Here is a 21,197-nt window from a genome sequence, read left to right on the forward strand (position 1 = left end):
AAGTCAGCCATTTTGCTCCCCCACCCCCGCCCCCAAGAAACCTTTTATTTAAGGAATACAAACTTGATGCATCTCATCAGTACAACTTTAGGAATATAATGATTCTTCCCACCATGTCTGCCCTCCTACCCACACTCATACCCCTCATCCTCCTCCCTCTCCATTCCCAGTCCCATTCTCCAGTAAGATCCAATTTTGTTTAACTTTATACACAGAAGACCAACTCTATACTAGGTAAAGAATTCAACAGTTTGCATGGAAAAAAACCTCTTCCTCAACAGTCAAGACGGGCTGTTCAAAGTCATTTATATCTTGAAGTTAATTTCACTTTTTTTTTTTTTAAAGAAATTTAATTGACTTTAAAGAAGCACCCAAGAATGACAGACTTTTTGCAAGCACTTAGACATAAAATAATACAACTCTTTGAGGACAGAGGTCCTGAATGGGAAGTTAGTGCACAGTGACTCCTCTTGTTAATTTAACAATTAACACACTTATGTATGACATCAGTGATTACCTGAGGCTCTTCACATGAGCTGCCTAGTGTATGGAAGCCTTTTGAATCCACAGACTCCATCAGTATTTAGACAAGGCCATAAGCAACGTGGAAGTTCTTTCCTCCTTTCAGAAAAAAGTACCTCCTTCTTTGATGACCACTTCTTTCCACTGGGGTCTCACCCAAAGAGGTCCTTCATGTAGGTCACTTTCTGCCACAGTATCTTGACTTTCCATGCCTGAAATGCTCTTGTGGGCTTTTCAGCCAGACCAGAATGCCTTAAGGGCTGATTCTGAGGTTAGAGTGCTGTTTAAAGTGATTGTCATTCTATGAGTGTTGTGTGGACTGCTTCCCATTTTGGAGCAATCCCTCCTTTAATTCCATCTATTTATTATTACCAGACACTTAATCCAATCCATATGATCACTTTAACACTAAACATGGTATTTTTACCTCCCAGCTTAAGGGGACTTGGGGGTCCCGTGGCAAGTGTTTAAACTGTACCCTTAGAAGCAACTCTGTAGGAATGTGTGCAGAACTATACAGCTTTGCAGTTACAAACTTCATACACTTCATAATTACAACTTTAGGAACATGGTGATTCTTCCCACCATGCCCACCCTCCCACCCATACTGCCAACTCTCTGCCATTTTGCTTTAAAGATACTCCTTAGAATACTGCAGACCTTGATTAATTTATAGAATTGGGATAAAATTCAGTTGGTTAAAAAGATAACTTGCACTTTTTTTTTTTTTTTTTTTGCCAGGCAGAGTTAGACAGTGAGAGAGACAGAGAGAGAGTTATAAACAGTGAGAGAGAGACAGAGAGAAAGATCTTCCTTCGGTTGCTCCACTCCCCTAATGGCCGCCACGGTCGGTGCTGCGCCAGTCCAAAGCCAGGAGCCAGGTACTTCCTCCCTGTCTCCCATGCGGGTGCAGGGACCCAAGCACTTGGGCCATCCTCCACTGCCCTCCCGGGCCACAGCAGAGAGCTGGACTGGAAGAGGAGCAACCAGGACTAGTACCCGGTGCCCCAACCGGGACTAGAACACAGGGTGCCAGCGATGCAGGTGGAGGATTAACCAGGTGAGCCATGGCACCGGCCAACTTGCATTTTTTTGTGTTGTTTTGTTTTTTAAAGATTTATTGTAGGGGCTGTGGCACAGCGGGTTAACGCCCTGGCCTGAAGCACCAGCATCCCGTATGTGCACTGGTTCGAGACATGACTGCTCCACTTCCCATCCAGCTCTCTGCTATGGCCTGGGAAAGCAGTAGAATATGGCCCAAGTCGTTGGGCCCATGCACCTGCATGGGAGACCTGGAGGAAGCTCCTTGCCCCTGGCTTCAGATCAGCACAGCTCCAGCCATTGCAGCCAATTGGGGAGTGAACCATCATCGGATGGTTCTCTCTCTCTTTCTCTTTTTCTCTCTCTGCCTCTCCTCTCTCTGTGTAACTCTGACTTTCAATAAATAAATAAATCTTAAAAAAAAAAAAAAAGATCTTCCACATGCTAGTTCCCTCCCCAAATGACCACAGTGGCCAGAGCAGAGCTGATCTGGAGCAAGGAGCTCCTTCCGGGACTTGCACACGGGTGCAGGGGCCCAAGAACTTGGCCATTTTCTACTGCTTTCCCAGGCCATAGCAGAGAGCTGGGTCGGACATGGAGCAGCTGGGACTCAAACTGGCACCCATATGGGATTCTGGCAGTACAGGCCAGGGCTCTAACCTGCTGTGCCACATTGTATTTTAAGTAGCAGTCTTGATTTAATGAAATAATATTCCTTGAAATTCATTTAGAATATATTGACATAAAACTCTTGACTTCTTAAAATTAGGATACTTTAAAAAGTTCATGGAAAAATGGAATCAAAAGATAAATCTATTCTGGTGCAAAAGCACTCTGAGTATTTATTTTATCTATTTGAAAGGCAGAGAAAGCAATTTCTCATCTGCTGGTTTACTTCCTAAATGTCCCAAACAGTCAGGGCTGTGCCAGGCTGAAGCCATTAGCCAGGAACTCAATCCAGGTCTCCCACTTGAGTATCAGAAACCCACCTACTCCAGCCATCACGTGCTGCCTCCCTGGATCTGCATTAGCAGGAAGCTTCAATGGAGAGCAGAGCCAAGACATGAACCCAGGCACTTCAGTATGGGATGCAGGTGTCCCAAGCAGCATCTTACCCACTGCACAAAAGTGCTTTGAACCCTAGGCATAGTTTTTTCTTAATGGGCATTTCCATGAAATTTTTGAAGACTCCTATTATCTGCTTGCTTGTTTAGAGAGAGATTGAATCATGACAAACTTGAAAAGATCCAAAAGTTCAAAGGATAAAAATCCTCCCTGCAGCCGGCGCCGCGGCTCACTAGGCTAATCCTCCGCCTTGCGGCGCCGGCACACCGGGTTCTAGTCCCGGTCGGGGCACCGATCCTGTCCCGGTTGCCCCTCTTCCAGGCCAGCTCTCTGCTGTGGCCAGGGAGTGCAGTGGAGGATGGCCCAAGTGCTTGGGCCCTGCACCCCATGGGAGACCAGGAGAAGCACCTGGCTCCTGCCATCGGATCAGCGCGGTGCGCCAGCCGCAGCGCGCCTACCGCGGCAGCCATTGGAGGGTGAACCAACGGCAAAAAGGAAGACCTTTCTCTCTGTCTCCCTCTACTGTCCACTCTGCCTGTCCAAAAAAAAAAAAAAAAAATCCTCCCTGCTATTTTAGCAATTTCTGACAATTGCACATAGTTATTTGGACTTGTAGATCAAGTTTGTATCATGATGAGCCTGAATTCTAAGTCACTTTTCTAAAAGTAATTCAGTTTAGAAAGCTGAATAAGCTACCTGTGCAAATCTATGTTTTAACCTCTCATTTATAAAACCTCGTATTTCTAATAGGGAAGTCCTAGGATCTCTGTTTTCCGTACTTAAAGAGACATTTTTAGGTCAGCTTATGTAGTCTCTTTCCTGTAATTAATGTGATAGTTGACCATTTGTGGGAGTTTATTATAGGGTACAACCCTAGAAATTGGACAGTTTCTGTCTTCCTTCTGAATCAGTCTTCACAGAATAGTTTTATTCTATTTTGATGGAAATTGTCATACTGTGCATATGGAATTCACCTGTAAGTACATAAAACATATTGTTGCTCTCTAAAGCCAAGTAAATGTCTGATTTTTCTGCCACTTTTATTTTTTTAAATATTTGTTTTATTTGAAAGGCAGAATTAAAAGGAAAGAGAGAGAGAGAGAAAGAATCTTTCATCACTAGTTTACTCCTCAAGGGGCCACAACGGCTGGGGCTGGTCCAGGCCAAAGCCAGGAGCTTCATCCAGGTCTCCCACGTGGGTGCAGGGGCCCAAGCATTTGGCCTATATTATGCTGCTCCCACAAATTTTGTGCTATTTATAACTGGTAAAATAGTAACTTTATAGTAGAGAATTATAGCAAGATACCACCTTAATCAAGTAATCAAAATTAGTGTCTTTAATAATTTTGATTTTTGGACTGAGAGGAACAAAACAGGAACTTCTGCTAAAAATGTATAACCTGAGCCGGCGCCGTGGCTCAACAGGCTAATCCTCTGCCTAGCGGCACCGGCACACCAGGTTCTAGTCCCGGTCGGGGCGCTGGATTCTGTCCTAGTTGTCCCTCTTCCAGGCCAGCTCTCTGCTATGGCCAGGGAGTGCAGTGGAGGATGGCCCAAGTGCTTGGACCCTGCACCCCATGGGAGACCAGGAGAAGCACCTGGCTCCTGCCTTCGGATCGGCATGGTGCGCCGGCCACAGCAGCCACTGGAGGGTGAACCAACAGCAAAGGAAGACCTTTCTCTCTTTCTCTCTCTCTCTCTGTGTCCACTCTGCCTGTCAAAAATTTAAAAAAAAAAAAAAAGTATAACCTGATGAACCTCATGATTAGACAAACCCAAATTGAGAATAATTTTACAAAATAACGTATAGTATTAAAATGTCAAGGTCTTCAACACAGAAAAACTAATGAACTATTGTAAGTTAAAAGAGAATAAAGAAATGACAGCCAAAGTCAAGGCATGATCGTAGTTTGGATCCATGGACTGGTGAGAGAGGAAGGAATATGATATAAAACATTACTGGGAAAGTAGATGATATCTTAATTTGGACTAGAATTTCCCCCCTTTTAAATACTTATACTGTGCATGTTGAGGGAGGAAGAATAGTAAAGCAACTGGGCAAAATCTAGATAGTTGATAAATTAGAATGGAGAAATGCAGGAGGTTTTTAATCCTATTCTTGCAGTTTTTCTGAAAATTTGAAATTACATGAAAATGTTAATACCTATACAGCAAAACATGAGGGATTATTCTTAAAGAAGAATAAATAGAGTTGTGATTAAGATACTAAGTGTAATATGATTCCTGGCTAGATTGAAAAGTGTAATAATTGTAATTTTAAAGGAGATGTTCTTGAAAGATACATGTATTTATTTGTAACGGAACATATTTAATTTAAAATGGTTGAGAAGAGTCAGTCTCTCTCTGTCTTTGTAACTGCCTTTCAAGTATTAATCTTAACATAAATCTTTTTAAAAAATGGGGGCCGGAGATGGGGTGCTACCTGGGATGCTGGCCTCCCAAATAGGTACCTGTTCAAGTCCTGGCTGCTCCACTTCCAGTCCAGCTCCCTGCTTATGTGCCTGGAAAGCAGAGGAAGATGACCTAAGTTTAGGCCCTTGCACCCCCATGGGAGACCCAGATGGAGTTCCTGGCTCTTGGCTTCAGCTTGGCCCAACCCCAGCCTTTGAGGCCATTTCGGAAGTGAACCAGTAGGTAGAACATACCTCCCTCCCTCTGCTCTTCTCTCCTCCTCATTGCCTTTGAGTAAATAAATAATTTAAGAGAAAAAAAAAAAAAAGGTAAAGCAGAAGAAAAGTAAACATTCCCCAAAATGTAATTAGAAAGAGAAAAGTGTATTTGAGGAAATTTAATGAATAGTATTGGTATTCAGTATTTTTAAGATAGAAAGTTGGCTGGTAACGTTGCTGTGTAGGGGGAAAAAGCTGATTTTTTTAAAGGCTTGAAAATAGCAAAAATGTAAATTAGTTGTCAAATTTTAAAAATCAGATATTTGAAATCTAGATTTCTGGCATTAAAAACAGAAAGATCTAGAAACACCAATACCTTCTGCTGGATAACTTTATAGCTAAAAGAAGTTTGCTTAGCTCACAGTTCTGGAGATTAAAGGACATCATGCTGACATCGGCTGGCACCTCTGGAGAGAACCTCATGGTGAATGGCATGGAAGGAACACAAGCTAGAGCAAAAGAACATTTTACTGAGGATAGAGATCCCAACACTTGAACCCAAGGGAACACACTCAAACTAGATCCAAACCATAGCATCTATGAATAGCGCATTCTCTGTGCAGTTATCCTGTCTCTCTCTGTGGTACTTACTAATATATTTGAGGATATGGGCTCTTCCATTTTATTTATTTGATTTTTCATCTACTGGCTCATTTCCCAAATGCCCACAACAGACAGAGCTGGACAATGCTGAAGCCAGGAGCCAGGGCCTCCCTCTTTGTCTCCCAGAAGAGTCACAGGGACCAAAGTGCTTGAGTTATCAATGCACTTCCTCCCAGTCACGTTCATGCGAAGGTAGATCTGAAGCAGAGTAGCCAAGACTCAAACCAGCTTTGAGATGGGATGTTGGTGTCCTGGGTAGCAGCTTAGCCACTATATCTGCCCCCCTAGCTCTGCCATTTTAGCAGCATTATATGCAGACTTGCTAACCTTTGTTGACCATTTTTAGTAGTAAATAACTTACAAAGTATTGCTTGCACTAATTTAAATATTTTACATGCACTGCCTCATATATTTCTCAAAGTTCAGTAAAATGGATACAGTTTTATTCCCTTATTATTAGTGAGGAAACTGAAGCTTTAAATGGTTAGATAACTGGGGTGGTTTTGTGGCGTAGCAGTTAAAGCAGCCATCTGTGTTGCAGGCATCCCATATGGACCCCAGTTCATGAACTGGCTTGCTCTACTTCTGATCCAGCTCCCTGCTAATATGCCTGGGTAAGCAGTGGAGGATGGCCCAAGTACTTGGGCCCCTGTGCCCACATGGGAGACCTGAATGAAGCCCCTGGCTTTGGTCTGGCCCAACCCTGGCCATTGTGGCCATTTGGGGAGTAAGCCAGTGGATGGAAGATCAGTTGGTTTCTCTCTGTCTCTCTCTCTCTCTGCCTTTCAAATAAATAAATCTTTTTTTTTTTTTTTAAGATTTATTTATTTTACTTGAACATTAGAGTTACAGGGAGGCAGAGGCAGAGAGAGGGGGAGAGACAGAGACAGACAGAGAGAGGTCCTCCATCCTCTGGTTCACTCCAGCTACGCTACACCACAGCGCCAACCCTGATAAATAAATCTTAAGAAATAAAAATAAGGGGCTGGTGCTGTGGCTTAGCTGGTGAGGCAGCCGCCTGCAGTGCCAACATCCCATATGGGTACCAGTTCGAGTCCCAGCTGCTCCACTTCCAATCCAGCTTTCTGCTGTGGCCTGGGAAAGCAGTAGAAGATGGCCCAAGTCCTTGGGCCCTGCACATGCGTGGGAGACCTGGAGGAAGCTCCTGGCTCCAGATTGGCGCAGCTCCAGCCGTTGCAGCCAATTTGGGAATGAACCAGCAGATGGAAGACCTCTCTCTCTGTCTCTCTCTCTGCCTCTCCTTCTCTCTGTGTGTAACTCTGACTTTCAAATAAATAAATAAAATCTTTAAAAAAAGGAAATAAAAATAAAAGTTTAGATAACTTGGCATAATGGGTAAGACCTCTGCCTTCAGTGCTGGCATTCTATATGGGTTCCTGTTTGTGTCCTAGTTGCTCCACTTGCATTCCAAATCTCTGCTAATGGCCTGGGAAAAGCAGTGGAGCATGACCTAAGTGCTTGGGCTCCTGCCACATATGTCAGAGACCTGGATGAAGCTCCCAGCTCCTGGCTTCAGGTTGGCCAGTAATGGCCTTTCTGGCCATCTGCGGAGTCAGCCAGGGGATGGAAGACCTCTCTGTCTCTCTCTGTAACTCTGACTTTCAAAATAAATAAGTTTAAGAAAAATAGATAACTTGTTCAAGGCTGCACAACTAGCTAAAAACTGAATTCAAGCTCAATCTGTCTTAACTCTAGAACCTATGTTCAACTGGTGTACCATTTTTTCATTAAAGTACTATGAATTTACTTGTTATCAAAAGCCAATGGAGGGGCCGGCGCCATGGTTCACTTGGTTAATCCTCCGCCTGAGGTGCCGGCATCTCATATGGGCGCCGGGTTCTAGTCCTGGTTGCTCCTTTTTCAGTCCAGCTCTCTGCTGTGGCCCAGGAGGGCAGTGGAAAATGGCTCAAGTGCTTGGGCGCCTGCACCCACATGGGGAGACCAGAAAGAAGCACCTGGCTCCTGGCTTCGGATCAGCGCAGCACCGGCCATAGCGGCCATTTGGGGAGTGAACCAGCGCAAGGAAGACCTTTCTCTCTCTCTCTCTCTCACACACTGTCTATAACTCTACCTGTCAAATTTAAGAAAGAAAAAAAAAGATCATTAATGATCCTTGATCCATGTAAATGTAACTGTGGTAGACCAGTATGCTAACTTGCTGACCTGTGAAAATACTAGCCTTGCTTCAGTTTATCCCAGAGGTCTTTTGAATTCAAGAGTAATTTATGGAAGCTAAATGACATATTTTATGGTGAGGGTAGGTTGTGTTCGACTAAAAGGTAGTAGAAGAAAAGTTGTAGATACGTGTTCTTGAAGATGATCCAGACTTACATGAACCTATCTGGCTATCTAAATCTGTTGAACAGAAGTCTGTCTTTTGTGTTGCTACAGTACTACTACATGTTTTATTTAAATGCCAGATACTGAGCAAGTAAAAATAAAGTATGGATTCTTTATTACAGAGATCTTTTATTTTTATGTACCATTTATTTTCCTGTTATTGATAGGTTTGAATTAGGTTTTGCTTTTTAGAAAGCTTCAATGGTAAGAGGCTGTACCTCAGTGGTTTTTATTTGCTTCTGATCCCTGTCACATAATGTAAATTGCTAAATTTTAAGGGTCCAACTTTTAGAAATGGCATAATTTGAAAATATGCAATTTTAAATACATTATTGTGTAACTTCCTGTTCACAGGTAGTCCCTGTGTTGGTGCATCTCCTGTCTGCTATCAGCAGTGTTAGGCTTTACATTCCTAAAGACCTTCGGCCAATGGACAATAGACAGAGTGTTTTAAAATCAATACAGGTATGCAAATAAATTTTACAAATTAATTATAAATTCTATATAAGTATAAATAAGCTTTATACAAAGACAATGAAAGTGGTTTTAAATATATTGCTTTTTTCAGAAAATCTAAACGCTACCAATAGTGGTGCAGTTACTAACAAAAATATAAATTTGTTATTAGCATAAATAATTCAGTCATTCTGGAAAAATCTTAAAATATTATTTCTGATTTCAGTTTTCAGTTCACTATTTTAAATCTTAAGTTGAAGTGAATTTTATCAAGGTCTGTTAACAAATTTCAGCCTTGCTTTTTCAATTGTCTGAAATATCGCTGTGTTGTATTCCATGATGAGATAGTTAAGCTTTGATATCAACTATAGTAACAAATTCACTAAGTCTTAGTGTTGTCCATTGTTTAAACAGTGTTAAACTACTGTTGTCCTTGGTCCTTACATCAGTCACCATGTATTGGGAAACCCAAGGTGGGGAGCAGGGGAAGAAACAGGAAAGTGAGCCTGCTGATAGAAGAACGCTTTCTCTTAGCAACAGAAGATTTCTTTTTGGAACTGTTTAAACTTTATAACTAAAATTTTAGTCTTTTCTCTGTTAAATCCATAACTGTGACTTAATTTCTTTATAAATGGAACTTGCCAACTTAATCTATAACATTCTCTGATTTTATATTGACACTGGTTCTTGTTGAGTACAGGAGGCATAACTGGAAATGGTACCATATGCATTAACAAAGATATCGAGTTCTTGAAATAGTTGGCATTAACAGCTTATTAAGCAGAACTCAAATGTCTTTGAACCCTTTATGTTTGTCTCATTGTACTCCTTCTCCTCCACCATCCCTTTCCAACTCCTAATTTGTTGAATCTTGTCTTACCTTTCCATGGAAAATCCAGTGGAATACCAGCGTCCAGTGGTGCTTTTCTGAAGTTATGTACTCATATTTAAATTAATCGTGTTGCTTTTTTTTAAATGCCTTTTTAGATTTTTTTTTTTTTTTTTTTTTTTTTTTTTGACAGCAGAGTGGACAGTGAGAGAGAGACAGAGAGAAAGGTCTTCCTTTTGCTGTTGGTTCACCCTCCAATGGCCGCCGCGGTAGCGCGCTGCGGCCGGCGCACCGCACTGATCCGATGGCAGGAGCCAGGTGCTTCTCCTGGTCTCCCATGGGGTGCAGGGCCCAGGCACTTGGGCCATCCTCCACTGCACTCCCTGGCCACAGCAGAGAGCTGGCCTGGAAGAGGGGCAACCGGGACAGGATCGGTGCCCCGACCGGGACTAGAACCCGGTGTGCCGGCGCCGCAAGGCGGAGGATTAGCCTAGTGAGCCGTGGCGCCGGCCTTTTAAATGCCTTTTTAAAAAGATTTATTTATTTATTTGTGAGGCAGAGTTACAGAGAGAGAGAGAGGCAGAGAGAAAGGTCTTCCATCCGCTGTTTGCTCCTTGGATGGCCACAACGGCCAGACCTGGGCCAATCCAAAGCCAGGAACCAGGAGCTTCTTTTCAGTATCCCATGTGGGTGCAGGGGCCCAAGCATTTGGGCCATCCTCCACTGCTTTCCCAGGCCATAGCAGAGAGCTGGATGGGAAGTAAAACAGCTGGGACTTAAACTGATGCCAGCATGGGATGCCTGTGCTTTAAGTGTTGGCTTTACCTGCTACACCACAGCACCAGCCCCTTTATTACTCAAGATTTATTTTATTTATTTGAAAGGCAAGAGTTGTAGAGGAAGAGGGAGAAAGATCTCCCATCTGCTGATTCAAACCCCAAGTGGCCACAGGGTCCAGGAGTTTCATTCAGATCTCCCATGTGAGTACAGGGTTATCATCCACTGGTTTTCCCAGGGCATATACATGGAGCTGGATTAGAAATTGAGCAGACAATGGGTTAACACAATGCACCACAGCGCCAGCCCCATAGACAGAATTTTTATGACCATATGTGTAGAAAAAAAAAAAAAGGAAATATTTAATTTGGTTTTACTAGTTTTATCTGCAAACTAAAAAATGAAATTTTTATATCTTATTTTAGGAAGTTCAGAAACGTTTTCCTGATGGTGTTCCCTTGTTAGATCCTATTGATGATATGGGCATTCAAGATCAAGGGCTTAAAAAAGTCATTCAAAAAGTAGAGGCTTTTGAGCATCGAATGTACTCTCATCCACTTCACAATGATCCAAATTTGGAAACTGTGTATACACTTTGTGAAAAAAAAGCACAGGTACGGCAATAACTTTTATGTGTAGAATTCTATGTTACTAAATAACGATGATTTTCCATTTTCTTGGGCTATTGGTTTTATCAGCTAAAACAGAGAAATGTCTCACTGTCTTTAATATCAACTATGCAACCTGTGAACTCATCAGGAAGACAGGATGAAGTTCATTTTGCTTTGGTTGGGTATTTGATATATGTGGGGCTGTTTTTAAGTTTTCTTTTTATTTAATTGAAAACAGTTCAAAGCATAACACTCCTTCAAAGTGTCTAATCTTTTTGTTTGTTTGTTTGTTTTAAAATATTTATTTGAAAGTCAGAGTTACACTGAGAGAGGAGAGGCAGAGAGAGAGAGTTTTCCATCTGATGGTTCAATCCCCATTGGCCACAACGGCCAGAGCCGTGCTGATCTGAAGCCAGGAGCCAGGAGCTTCTTCTGGGTCTCTCACGCGGGTACAGGGGCCCAAGAACTTGGGCCATCTCCTACTGCTTTCCCAGGCCATAGCAGAGGGTTAGATAGGAAGTGGAACGGCCGGGTCTTGAACCGGCACCCATATGGGATGCCAGCACTTCAGGCCAGGGCATTAACCTGCTGCACCACAGCTCCAGCCCCTCCAATGCAAGCTTTCATCTCTGTATTGAGTAAAGGCCTGCTCTCTTTGCTAAAGCCATTTTTTTAAAAGATGCATTTACTTATTTGCAAGGCAGAAATAGAAGGGGAGAGAGATTGGTCTTCCATTCATTTGTTCACTCCCCAAATGGCTGCAACAGCCAGAGCTATACTGATCTGAAGCTAGGAGCCAGAAGCCTATTCTAGGTCTCCCATGTGGGTACAGGGGCCTAAGCACTTGGGCCTTCTTCCACTGCTTTTCCAGGCACACTAGCAAGGAGCTGGATTGGAAATGGTGCAGACAGGACTCAAACCAGCACCCATATGGGATGCCAGCGCTACAGACGGAGGATTAACTTTTATGCCACAGAGCTGGCCCCCAAAGCTATTCCTACTTAGACACATTTGCAATGCAGTTTGAGAGCAATATAAAGGAAGACTTTCAGGAAACTATGGGGGGAAAAGCAAATAGTTAAAAGATTCATACGTGTATTTCTCTTTTTTTCCCTGTTCACTGTGCCATTGCTACCTTCCCCGCACCATTGGTACTTTAGGAATATTATTAATTGTCCAGTGAATCGTGTCTTGGGAGAGCCCATCCTAATTCATCAGACATTTTGTGTGTCCTCCTCTCTTACCTTGTCTAGCTCATAACTAACTGGCTTACTCCTTTCTTTCTAGCTCTTTCTCCTTACTTCATTTAAGCAAGAGCTGTGCTCTCTTTCTCAACATTTCAATGCTTTTTATACTTCCTAATATCTCTGTACTCTGCATCCAATTCAGTAACTGTTCAGATACATCATTCCTCTTGTATGATATCCTGGGAAATGCATCTAAGCAACTGCTGTGCAACCTCCTCACCTGCAGCATATACACCCACACTCTGAAGCTTAACAAAAAACTATATTGTAAGGTGTTTTTATGAAATATTTTTGTTCTTGAGTAAATCTCATTTTTCACTGTTCACTTTACTATTGAATTTTATTTATTTTTATATGCCTTAGATTGCAATCGATATTAAATCTGCAAAGCGGGAGCTAAAGAAAGCACGAACTGTCCTACAAATGGATGAGCTCAAATGTCGCAAACGTGTTTTAAGAAGGTTGGGGTTTGCTACTTCTTCTGATGTCATTGAGATGAAAGGACGAGTGGCTTGTGAGATAAGCAGGTAAAATCTGGTTGATTTTAAAGCGGGGTTATTTTATTTATTTATTGTATTGGAAAGGCAGAAACATAAAGAGATTTCCCATTTGGTAGGTCACTTTCCAACTAACTGCAATAGCCTGGTATGGGCCAGACCAAAGCCAGGAGCCAAGAACTCAGTGTGGTCTCTCACAGGAGAGGCAGAGACCCAGGTACTTGAGTCGTCACCTGTTGTCTCCCAGAGTGTGTAATAGCAGGAAGTTGGAGACAGCAGAGCTAGTACTTGAACTCAGGCATTCCACTGTGGGACACCAGCATCCAAGTGCTAGTCTAACCATTGAGGCAAACACCTGCCTCTAAAATGGGATTACTATTTTAAAAATAAAGGATATCTTTAGCAAAAAGAACTATCTTCAAAATGTAAAGTGTTTGCAATATCTTCCATTTTACTTAAAGTTTTGGACCATGATATTGGAAAATACATTGCCTTTGACTTTTTAAAAATGTACTGTGGAGGCTGGCGCTGCGGCTCACTTGGCTAAACCTCCACCTGCAGTGCCGGTACTCCGGTTCTAGTACCGGTTGCGGCGCCAGATTCTGTCCCGGTTGCTCCTCTTCCAGTCCAGCTCTCTGCTGTGGCCCAGGAGTGCAGTGGAGGATGGCCCAAGTGCTTTGGGCCCTGCACCTGCATGAGAGACCAGGAGGAAGCACCTGGCTCCATAGCGGCCATTTGAGGGGTGAACCAACGGAAAAATTGGAAGACCTCTCTCTCTCTCTCTCTCTCTCTCACTCACTGTCTAACTCTGCCTGTCCGCCCCTCTAAAAAATAATGCACTGTGGAATTTTTATATAATGTTATTTTATATATATTTCTTTTTCATTTTGAACATTTCTCACCTTGAAACTTAGGATAGTAACTATTATTCTTTTATAGGGATAGCAGATTTACTGATGTTTTGATCTAACAATAGGGTGTTACAATAGAGCATACTATAGGCCACAGTTAAAATTGAATACAAGATAGAGTCAGCTCTCCATGTCTTTGTATTCCACATCTGTAGATTCTAGATTCTACCAACTGCAAATTAAAAATACTGTGGGGAAAAAAATTCTATCTGTGTAACAACTACTTACATAGACAGCATTTACATTGTATTAGATATTATAAGTAGTCTGGGGATGACTTGAAATATACAAGAGATGTGCATAGGTTATATGCAAATACTACTGAGTTTTATGTAAGGGTTTTGGTGTTTGTAGGGGTTCCTGAGACCAATCTCCATAGATACTAAGGAACAACTGTTTGGTATTAGTAATCTTTTTTTATTATATGATTTAACAGGTTATTAACCTTTCTACACTTGTTACTAGTAACTTGTATGCCAGCCATGTGTAGTGTGCTTACTTTAGAAAAGATTTGTAGGGCCTGTTCCTTTGAAAAGTTATTTTGTCTTAAGTTTTTTTAAAACATTAAAAATTTTTTTCTTTTTTTTTTTTAATGTGAGGAAAAGGAAGATATATTATTCTATAGAGGCTCTAATTTGGTTTATTGCAGTAGCCCTGCTAATTATTTTTTGCCTCCTGCTTTGAATTTCTACAACCCATCCTTTAGATTGTTTGCAGAGTATTCTATACAAAATCCAATTCTGTCATTTTATTTATTAAGAGTGTCTCAGGCTGGCATTGTAGCATAGCAGATAAAGCTGCTGCCTGTAATCACACATTGGCATCCCATATGAGCTCCAGGTCATATCCGGCTGCTCCACTTCCTTTTTTTTAAAAAAAAAAAAAAAAAAAAAAATTTATTTACTTGAAAGAGTTACACAGAGAAAGGAGAGGCAGAGAGAGAGAGAGAGAGGTCTTCCATCTGATGGTTCACTCCCCAATTGGCCACAACGGCTGGAGCTATGCTTGTCCGAAGCCAGGAGCTTCTTCTGGGTCTCCCATGTGGGTGCAGGGGCCCAAGGAACTGGGCCACCTTGTATTGCTTTCTCAGGCCATAGCAGAGAGCTGGATCAGAAGTGGAGCAGCCAGGTCTCAAACCGGCACCCATAGGGGATGTCGGCGCTTTAAAACCCGCTGCGCCACAACGCCGGCTCCAGCTGTTCCACTTCCAATCCAGCTCCTTGTTGATGGCCTGGGAAAAGTGGCAGGAAGTGGCCCAGGTTTTTGGGCCCCTGCTTCCCCCGTGGGAGACCCAGGTGAGGCCACTGGCCTCAGCCTGGTTTAGTCCTGACCATTGCAGCCACCTGGGGAGATAGCCAGTGGATGGAAGATATATTTCTTCGTCTCTCTCTTTCTCTCCTTCCCTCTTTTTTTCTGTAACTCTTTCAAATAAATAAATAAATGAATCTTTTTTAAAAAGTCAATGATTCTGTTGCTTTTAGAATAAATTCCATAATTTCATATATTCTTGCCCTTCCCTTTTTAGCCTGTTACCACACCCCACACATGCTGTTTCTGTTGTGTAGATGACCTGTACTTCATCCCTGCCCTACTTCCTGCATGTTCCTACATACTTTTTCCAAAATCTGAACTTCCCCAATCCGATTTTAGATTCAGTGTTTTTTGTGCCTTATCACCCTTTGTTAAAACATTCTGGCAGATCACTGTTGTAGGATTATTGGCTTATCCATCTTCCTCCCACATTAGACTGTAGCTCCTTGAGACAGTTTTACTCTGTATGCATTATCCTCTTTGCTAAATCAGTTATTAGGAACACAAGTTTTTTTTTTACTTTGATTTTTGAGCAATTAAAGAGAAATTTTTCTTAAAGATTTATTTTATTTTGTTTGAAAGGTAGAGTACAGAGAGAGAGAGATTAGATTACATCTGCTGGTTTACTCCCCAAATGGCTACAACAGCCGGGCGTGAGCCAGGCTGAAGCCAGGAGCTTCATCTGGGTCTTCCATGTGGGTGCATGAGTCCAAGGTCTAGGGCCATCTTCCATTGCTTTCCCAGGCACATTAGCAGGAGATGCCAGCATTGCAGGTAGTGATTTAACCCTGGACACCACAACATCAGCCGAAATTTTACTTTTAAAAAAATAGGGGTAGACATTTAGCCTAGCAGTTAAGATGCTTGCATCTTAGGTTGGAGTCCCTGGGTTCAATAGCAAACTCTGGCTCCTGTTTGCAACTTCCTGCTATTGGAGACCATGGGAGGTAGTGGTGATAACTAAAATGATTGGGCTCCTACCATCCACATGGGAGACCTGGATTAACTTTCTGGTTCCTAACTTCAGCCTCACTCAGACCTAGCTGTTGTAAGCATTTGGGGAGTGAACCAGTGGATGGGAAAAGCTTACACGAGTTCACTCTTCTCTCTAAAATAAATAAATATTCAAAAGTTTTAAAAATTAGAGTAACATACTTAAAAATTACTATCTAGGTCCATAAAACCCTTTTATAAAGATAGGAAATTTCATGGAACTCTGAAGCCTAGAAGCACCATCTTTGTGGTCCTTTTGGTTTGTTTTGGTTTTCTTTTAGCTGGCATTTAGTATGTTGAGATAGTAGAATTCAAAAGTTTTTATTTTCTACCTATTATGGCAAGAAAAAAATAACACAGGAAGATATTTTGCGATTATTACACAAATCAGAAGGTAAATACAATTAAACAAAAAGCACTCTAGACAAAGTAGTGACAGTGAAATGATCACATAAAGCGGAATCTCAGACCCTAGGTAAATTCTCAAATACAAAACAGTGACTGCACCATGTATTTCTAAGGAAAAAAGGGAATTTGAGATCCTTTTTAAAAAAAAAAAATTTTTTTTTTAAGATTTATTTATTTGAGGGGCCGTTGCTGAGGCATAGTGGACTAAGCCTCCACCTGTTGTGCTGGCATCCCACGTCAGCACCGGTTCGTGTCCTGGCTGCCCTGCTTCCAGTCCAGCTTTCTGCTTGTAGCCTGGGAAAGCAGTAGCAGATGGCCCAAGTGCCTGGGCCCCTGCCACCCACGTAGGAGACCCCGAGGAGACTCCTCGCTCCTGGTTTCAGATTGGCACAGCTCAGGCTACTGTGGTCATTTGGGAAGTTAACCAGTGAGTAGAAGACCTTTCTCTCTGTCTGCAACTCTACCTCTCAAATAAATAAAATCTTAAAAAAATTTTTTGGAAAGTTTTATTTATTTGAAAGGCAGAATGACAGAGTTAGAGACAGACATCGACATAGATCTTCCATCTGGTAGTTCACTCCCCAGATGTTCACAACAGCCTATGAAGGGTCAGGCTGAAGCCAGGAACTAGAAATTAGCCACATCTCCCAATAGATGGAAGGAACTCAAGTACTTGAGCCATCATAATTTGCTGCTTCCCAAGCACATTAGCAGGGAGCTTGATTGTGAAAGTACAGTATCCAGGACCAGAACTGGCATTTTGATATGAGATGCAGGTGTCCCAACCAGGAGCTTAACCCACTGCACCACAGTGACTGCCCTGGGGATATGAGATTCTTATTCAGTTGTTGATCAGAAGAGACTTAATTACCTGATGGTTTATATTAAAAACCTGGACCATCTTCTCTTACTAAAAGGACTTGTAACAATATTCTTTCATTCACCAAATGCTCCTTACTACAATTCTAGGTGGCCAGTTACTGAAGGTCACTGTGTATATATAAGCAAACTGGAGAGAAATAGATGATGAAGAAATGAAGCCAGCGCCGTGGCTCAACAGGCTAATCCTCCACCTGCGGCGCCGGCACACCGGGTTCTAGTCCCGGTTGGGGCACCAGATTCTGTCCCGGTTGCCCCTCTTCCAGGCCAGCTCTCTGCTATGGCCCGGGAGGGCAGTGGAGCATGGCCCAAGTCCTTGGGCCCTGCACCCCATGGGAGACCAGGAGAAGCACCTGGCTCCTGCCTTGGGATCAGCGCGGTGCACCAGCCGCAGCGGCCACTGGAGGGTGACCAACGGCAAAGGAAGACCTTTCTCTCTGTCTCTCTCTCTCTCACTGTCCACTCTGCTTGTCAAAATTATTAAATAAATTTTAAAAAAATAAAATGAAAAAAAGTGGTACTTATTCTAATCTTCACCATAATAAATACAGTATCTTTTTATAAAACAAACCTGAATAGGAAATGCTTTACAATCTTGGAGCAAAGAAGATGGCTTTCTTATCAATGAAATGGAATTGTCAGCTTTTAAAATACTACATTTAGTGATACAAAAGAAAAACCAAAAATAGTAATCTAGAATAGTATGAAAAACTATAGATTTGAAAGTATAAAGTATATGAAAGAATGAAAAACTGTGGATGGATTTCAAAATTTTTAATTTATTTACATTTTTATTTGAAAGGCACAGACACAAGGAATGATCTTCCATTTGCTTATGCACCCTTCATATGTCCTCAATAGGTAAGGGTGGCCAGGCTAGTCAGGAACTAGGAATTCTGGTATCCCATGTAGGTGGCCTGCATCTCATATAGGAGAGCCTGGGTTTGAGTACTGGCTTGAGTAGTTAGGTCCCATGCACTTGAGCCATCACCTGCTGCCTCTCAGGGTGTACATTAGTAGGAAGCTGAACTTGGGAGTGGAGCCGGGACTGAAACCCAGGCGTTCCTATACAGGATGCAGACATCCCAAGTGGTGCCTTACCCACTGTGCCAGATGCCTGCTTCTCTACACTTTTTGATGTCCCCTCATATTTATAATCTGGAATCAGTAGTATATATGACAGTGCAAGTGCAAAAAGAAACAGAAGGAATGATGGATGAGCTAGTACCTTTTAGAGATGCTTGTGAAATCTATAATCCTATTTAGTAGGTGGCTATCTTTCAAGTTTGTGGATGGCACCTGATGAGCAGTAGTTTGTTGTACTCAGAGGCCATTGTCCATCTTGTTTGTGTACATTTTCAACACTAGTACAATTTGGAGTAAAATATAGGTCTTTTACAGTATATCCTAACATTTCTAATACAGATGTTTTTCATTATCTCTTTATTCTATAAATAATTTGGAAAGTGACTTTCTTTTAAAAACAAGCCAAACCTTCAGTGCCAGCATCCCATATGGGTGCCAGTTTGGATCCCAGCTGCTCCACTTCCAGTGCAGCTCCCTGCTAGTGCACCTGGGAAAACAGAGAGGATAGCTCAAGTCCTTAGGCCTCTGCATCCACATGGAAGACCCGGAGGAAGCTCCTGGCTTCTGGCTTCGGCCTGGCCCACCCTGGCCATTGCACTATTTAGGGAGTGAACCAGCAGATGGAAAGATCTCTCTGTCTCTCCTCTCTCTGTAACTCTGCCTTTCAAATGAATGAATAAATATATCTTAAAATAAAGAAATAAAAAATATTGCTAAAAAAAAAAGTCCTCAGGAACCAGCTAATAAATGGTAATGACTATTTCCTCCAGTATGCTGAAAGTTGAGAATTGGTTATTTTGATGAATATATGCATTTTGATATTTGGGATATTTATGTTAAATACCTGTGCTATACATTATTATTTATATATTGGTAAATATAAAGACCTGCTATTTCCTTACATTAATCTTTATTACTTATCATTGGTTACTTATTATGACTAAATAATGTGTTTAGGATTTGTATATGAGTGTGTCCTCACTTTGTGACATTTCTTTTTCATGGCCTTATATAGTGCCGATGAGCTCCTTCTGACTGAGATGATGTTTAATGGCCTTTTCAATGACCTTTCTGCAGAACAGGCAACGGCATTATTAAGCTGCTTTGTGTTTCAAGAGAATGTGAGTTAACAGATTTTATATATCATGTTTTTAGTTTTCAATAGTATTACGAATATTTTTAGTTGTAAATATGTTGCTTCATATTTACATGGGTAATATTGAAAATTAAAGGAATTTTTGTTTTTTAAATTTTTAATTAATTTTGAACAGATTCAATATAGTTGAAAATCAAAGGAATTTAATGTAAATGGAGTAAGGGCAATAGTTAAGTGCGGGCCGGCGCCGCGGCTCAATAGGCTAATCCTCCGCCTGCGGCGCCGGCACACCGGGTTCTAGTCCGGTCTGAGCACCGGATTCTGTCCCAGTTGCCCCTCTTCCAGGCCAGCTCTCTGCTGTGGCCCGGGAGGGCAGTGGAGGATGGCCCAAGTGCTTGGGCCCTGCACCCCATGGGAGACCAGGAGAAGCACCTGGCTCCTGCCTTCGGATCAGCGCAGTGCGCCGGCCACGGCAGCCATTGGAGGGTGAACCAACGGCAAAGGAAGACCTTTCTCTCTCACTGTCCACTCTGCCTGTCAAAAAAAAAATTAATTAAAAAATAAATAAAAAATAGTTAAGTGTGGATCATCACAAAGGGAAACAGTAGTATTTTATTTGTGAATGATTACCAACCACTAATCAGATTTCAAGTTTTAAGTTTGTTCATTTTTTGAAGATCTGGCTTATTCATAGAAAAGGATTAATAAAAGTAAAATCAGGAAAATTTAATGAAAGAAAGAATCAAAGTGAGGTAAAAGTAACACCTCAGCCCATCCCAATACTAGAGAATCACTGTAGGACAGCTGATCCTACTAGCCACTGAAGTCTTAGTTTTCATGGACAATATTTAAGGTAGTGACCTTAAGATTCTGGTTGGTATAGCAATAATTTTTTTATATGAATAATTATTTCATTTTCAAAAGCTCTTCAGAAGTCAAAAAATAGGGGCCAGCTTCCTGCCATATCAGGTTAAGCTTCCACCTGCAACACTGACATCCCATATGGGTACCAGTTCCATATCCAGCTGCTTCACTTCTGATCCAGCTCCCTGCTAATGTGCCTGGGAAAGCAGTGGAGGATGGCCTGTGTGCTTGGGCCCCTGCACCCACGTGGGAGATGCAGAAGAAGCTCTAGTCTCCTGGCCTCAGCCTTGCCCAGCCCTGGTCATTGTGACATTTGGGAGTGAACCAGCAGATAGATGATCTCTCCCTCTCCCTCTTTCTCTGGGTAACTCTGCCTTTCAAACAAATAAAAATAACTCTTAAAAAAAAGGCCAAAATATGAAGTACTGGATGACACACAAGCATGCTAATTGTTCTTGTACTATTCCAAAAATCATATAATTTGTTCTAAAAAGTTAAATATATTATACATTTCATTCACACTTAAGACTTTATTTATGGGTAACATAGATAAAATGAGAATAAGACAAGATCATTTGCCTTCTAAAAATAACTTAATATTGTTGTCTAAGCTTTTATAGGACTTTTTTTTAGTACTTCAGGAAATTCATAGAAAATGAAATTAAAAGATAAGTTTCTTTTTATTTATTTTGAAAGGCTGGGGGAAACACAGAGCAAGATCACCTATCTGCTAATTTTTTCCCCAAATGGTCACAACAGCCAGCACTGTCCCAGGTCAATGCCAAGAGCCTGGAACTCTTTCCATGTCTCACTTAGGTAGTAGGGAACCAAGTACTTGAGTCATCACCTGCTGTCCTCCAGGGCATTAGCAGGAAGATACAGTTGGAGCAGAGCTGGGACTGGAACACAGGCACTCCAGTATGGGATGCAGATGCTCCAAGCATTGTCTT

General features: G+C 41.9%; 1 protein-coding gene across 1 annotated transcript in view; it reads left to right on the forward strand.

The window, feature by feature from the left end:
• Positions 1-21,197, forward strand: part of MTREX (Mtr4 exosome RNA helicase) — a 111,460-nt gene that overhangs the window by 74,670 nt on the left and 15,593 nt on the right. The window contains exons 20-23 of the mRNA XM_062211916.1: positions 8,637-8,747; positions 10,770-10,958; positions 12,566-12,729; positions 19,303-19,408. Coding sequence (XP_062067900.1) covers positions 8,637-8,747; positions 10,770-10,958; positions 12,566-12,729; positions 19,303-19,408 — 570 coding nt within the window. The remainder of the gene's footprint in view (positions 1-8,636; positions 8,748-10,769; positions 10,959-12,565; positions 12,730-19,302; positions 19,409-21,197) is intronic.

Source organism: Lepus europaeus, chromosome 15, assembly GCF_033115175.1.
Source record: "Lepus europaeus isolate LE1 chromosome 15, mLepTim1.pri, whole genome shotgun sequence".
Lineage (NCBI taxonomy): Eukaryota > Metazoa > Chordata > Mammalia > Lagomorpha > Leporidae > Lepus > Lepus europaeus.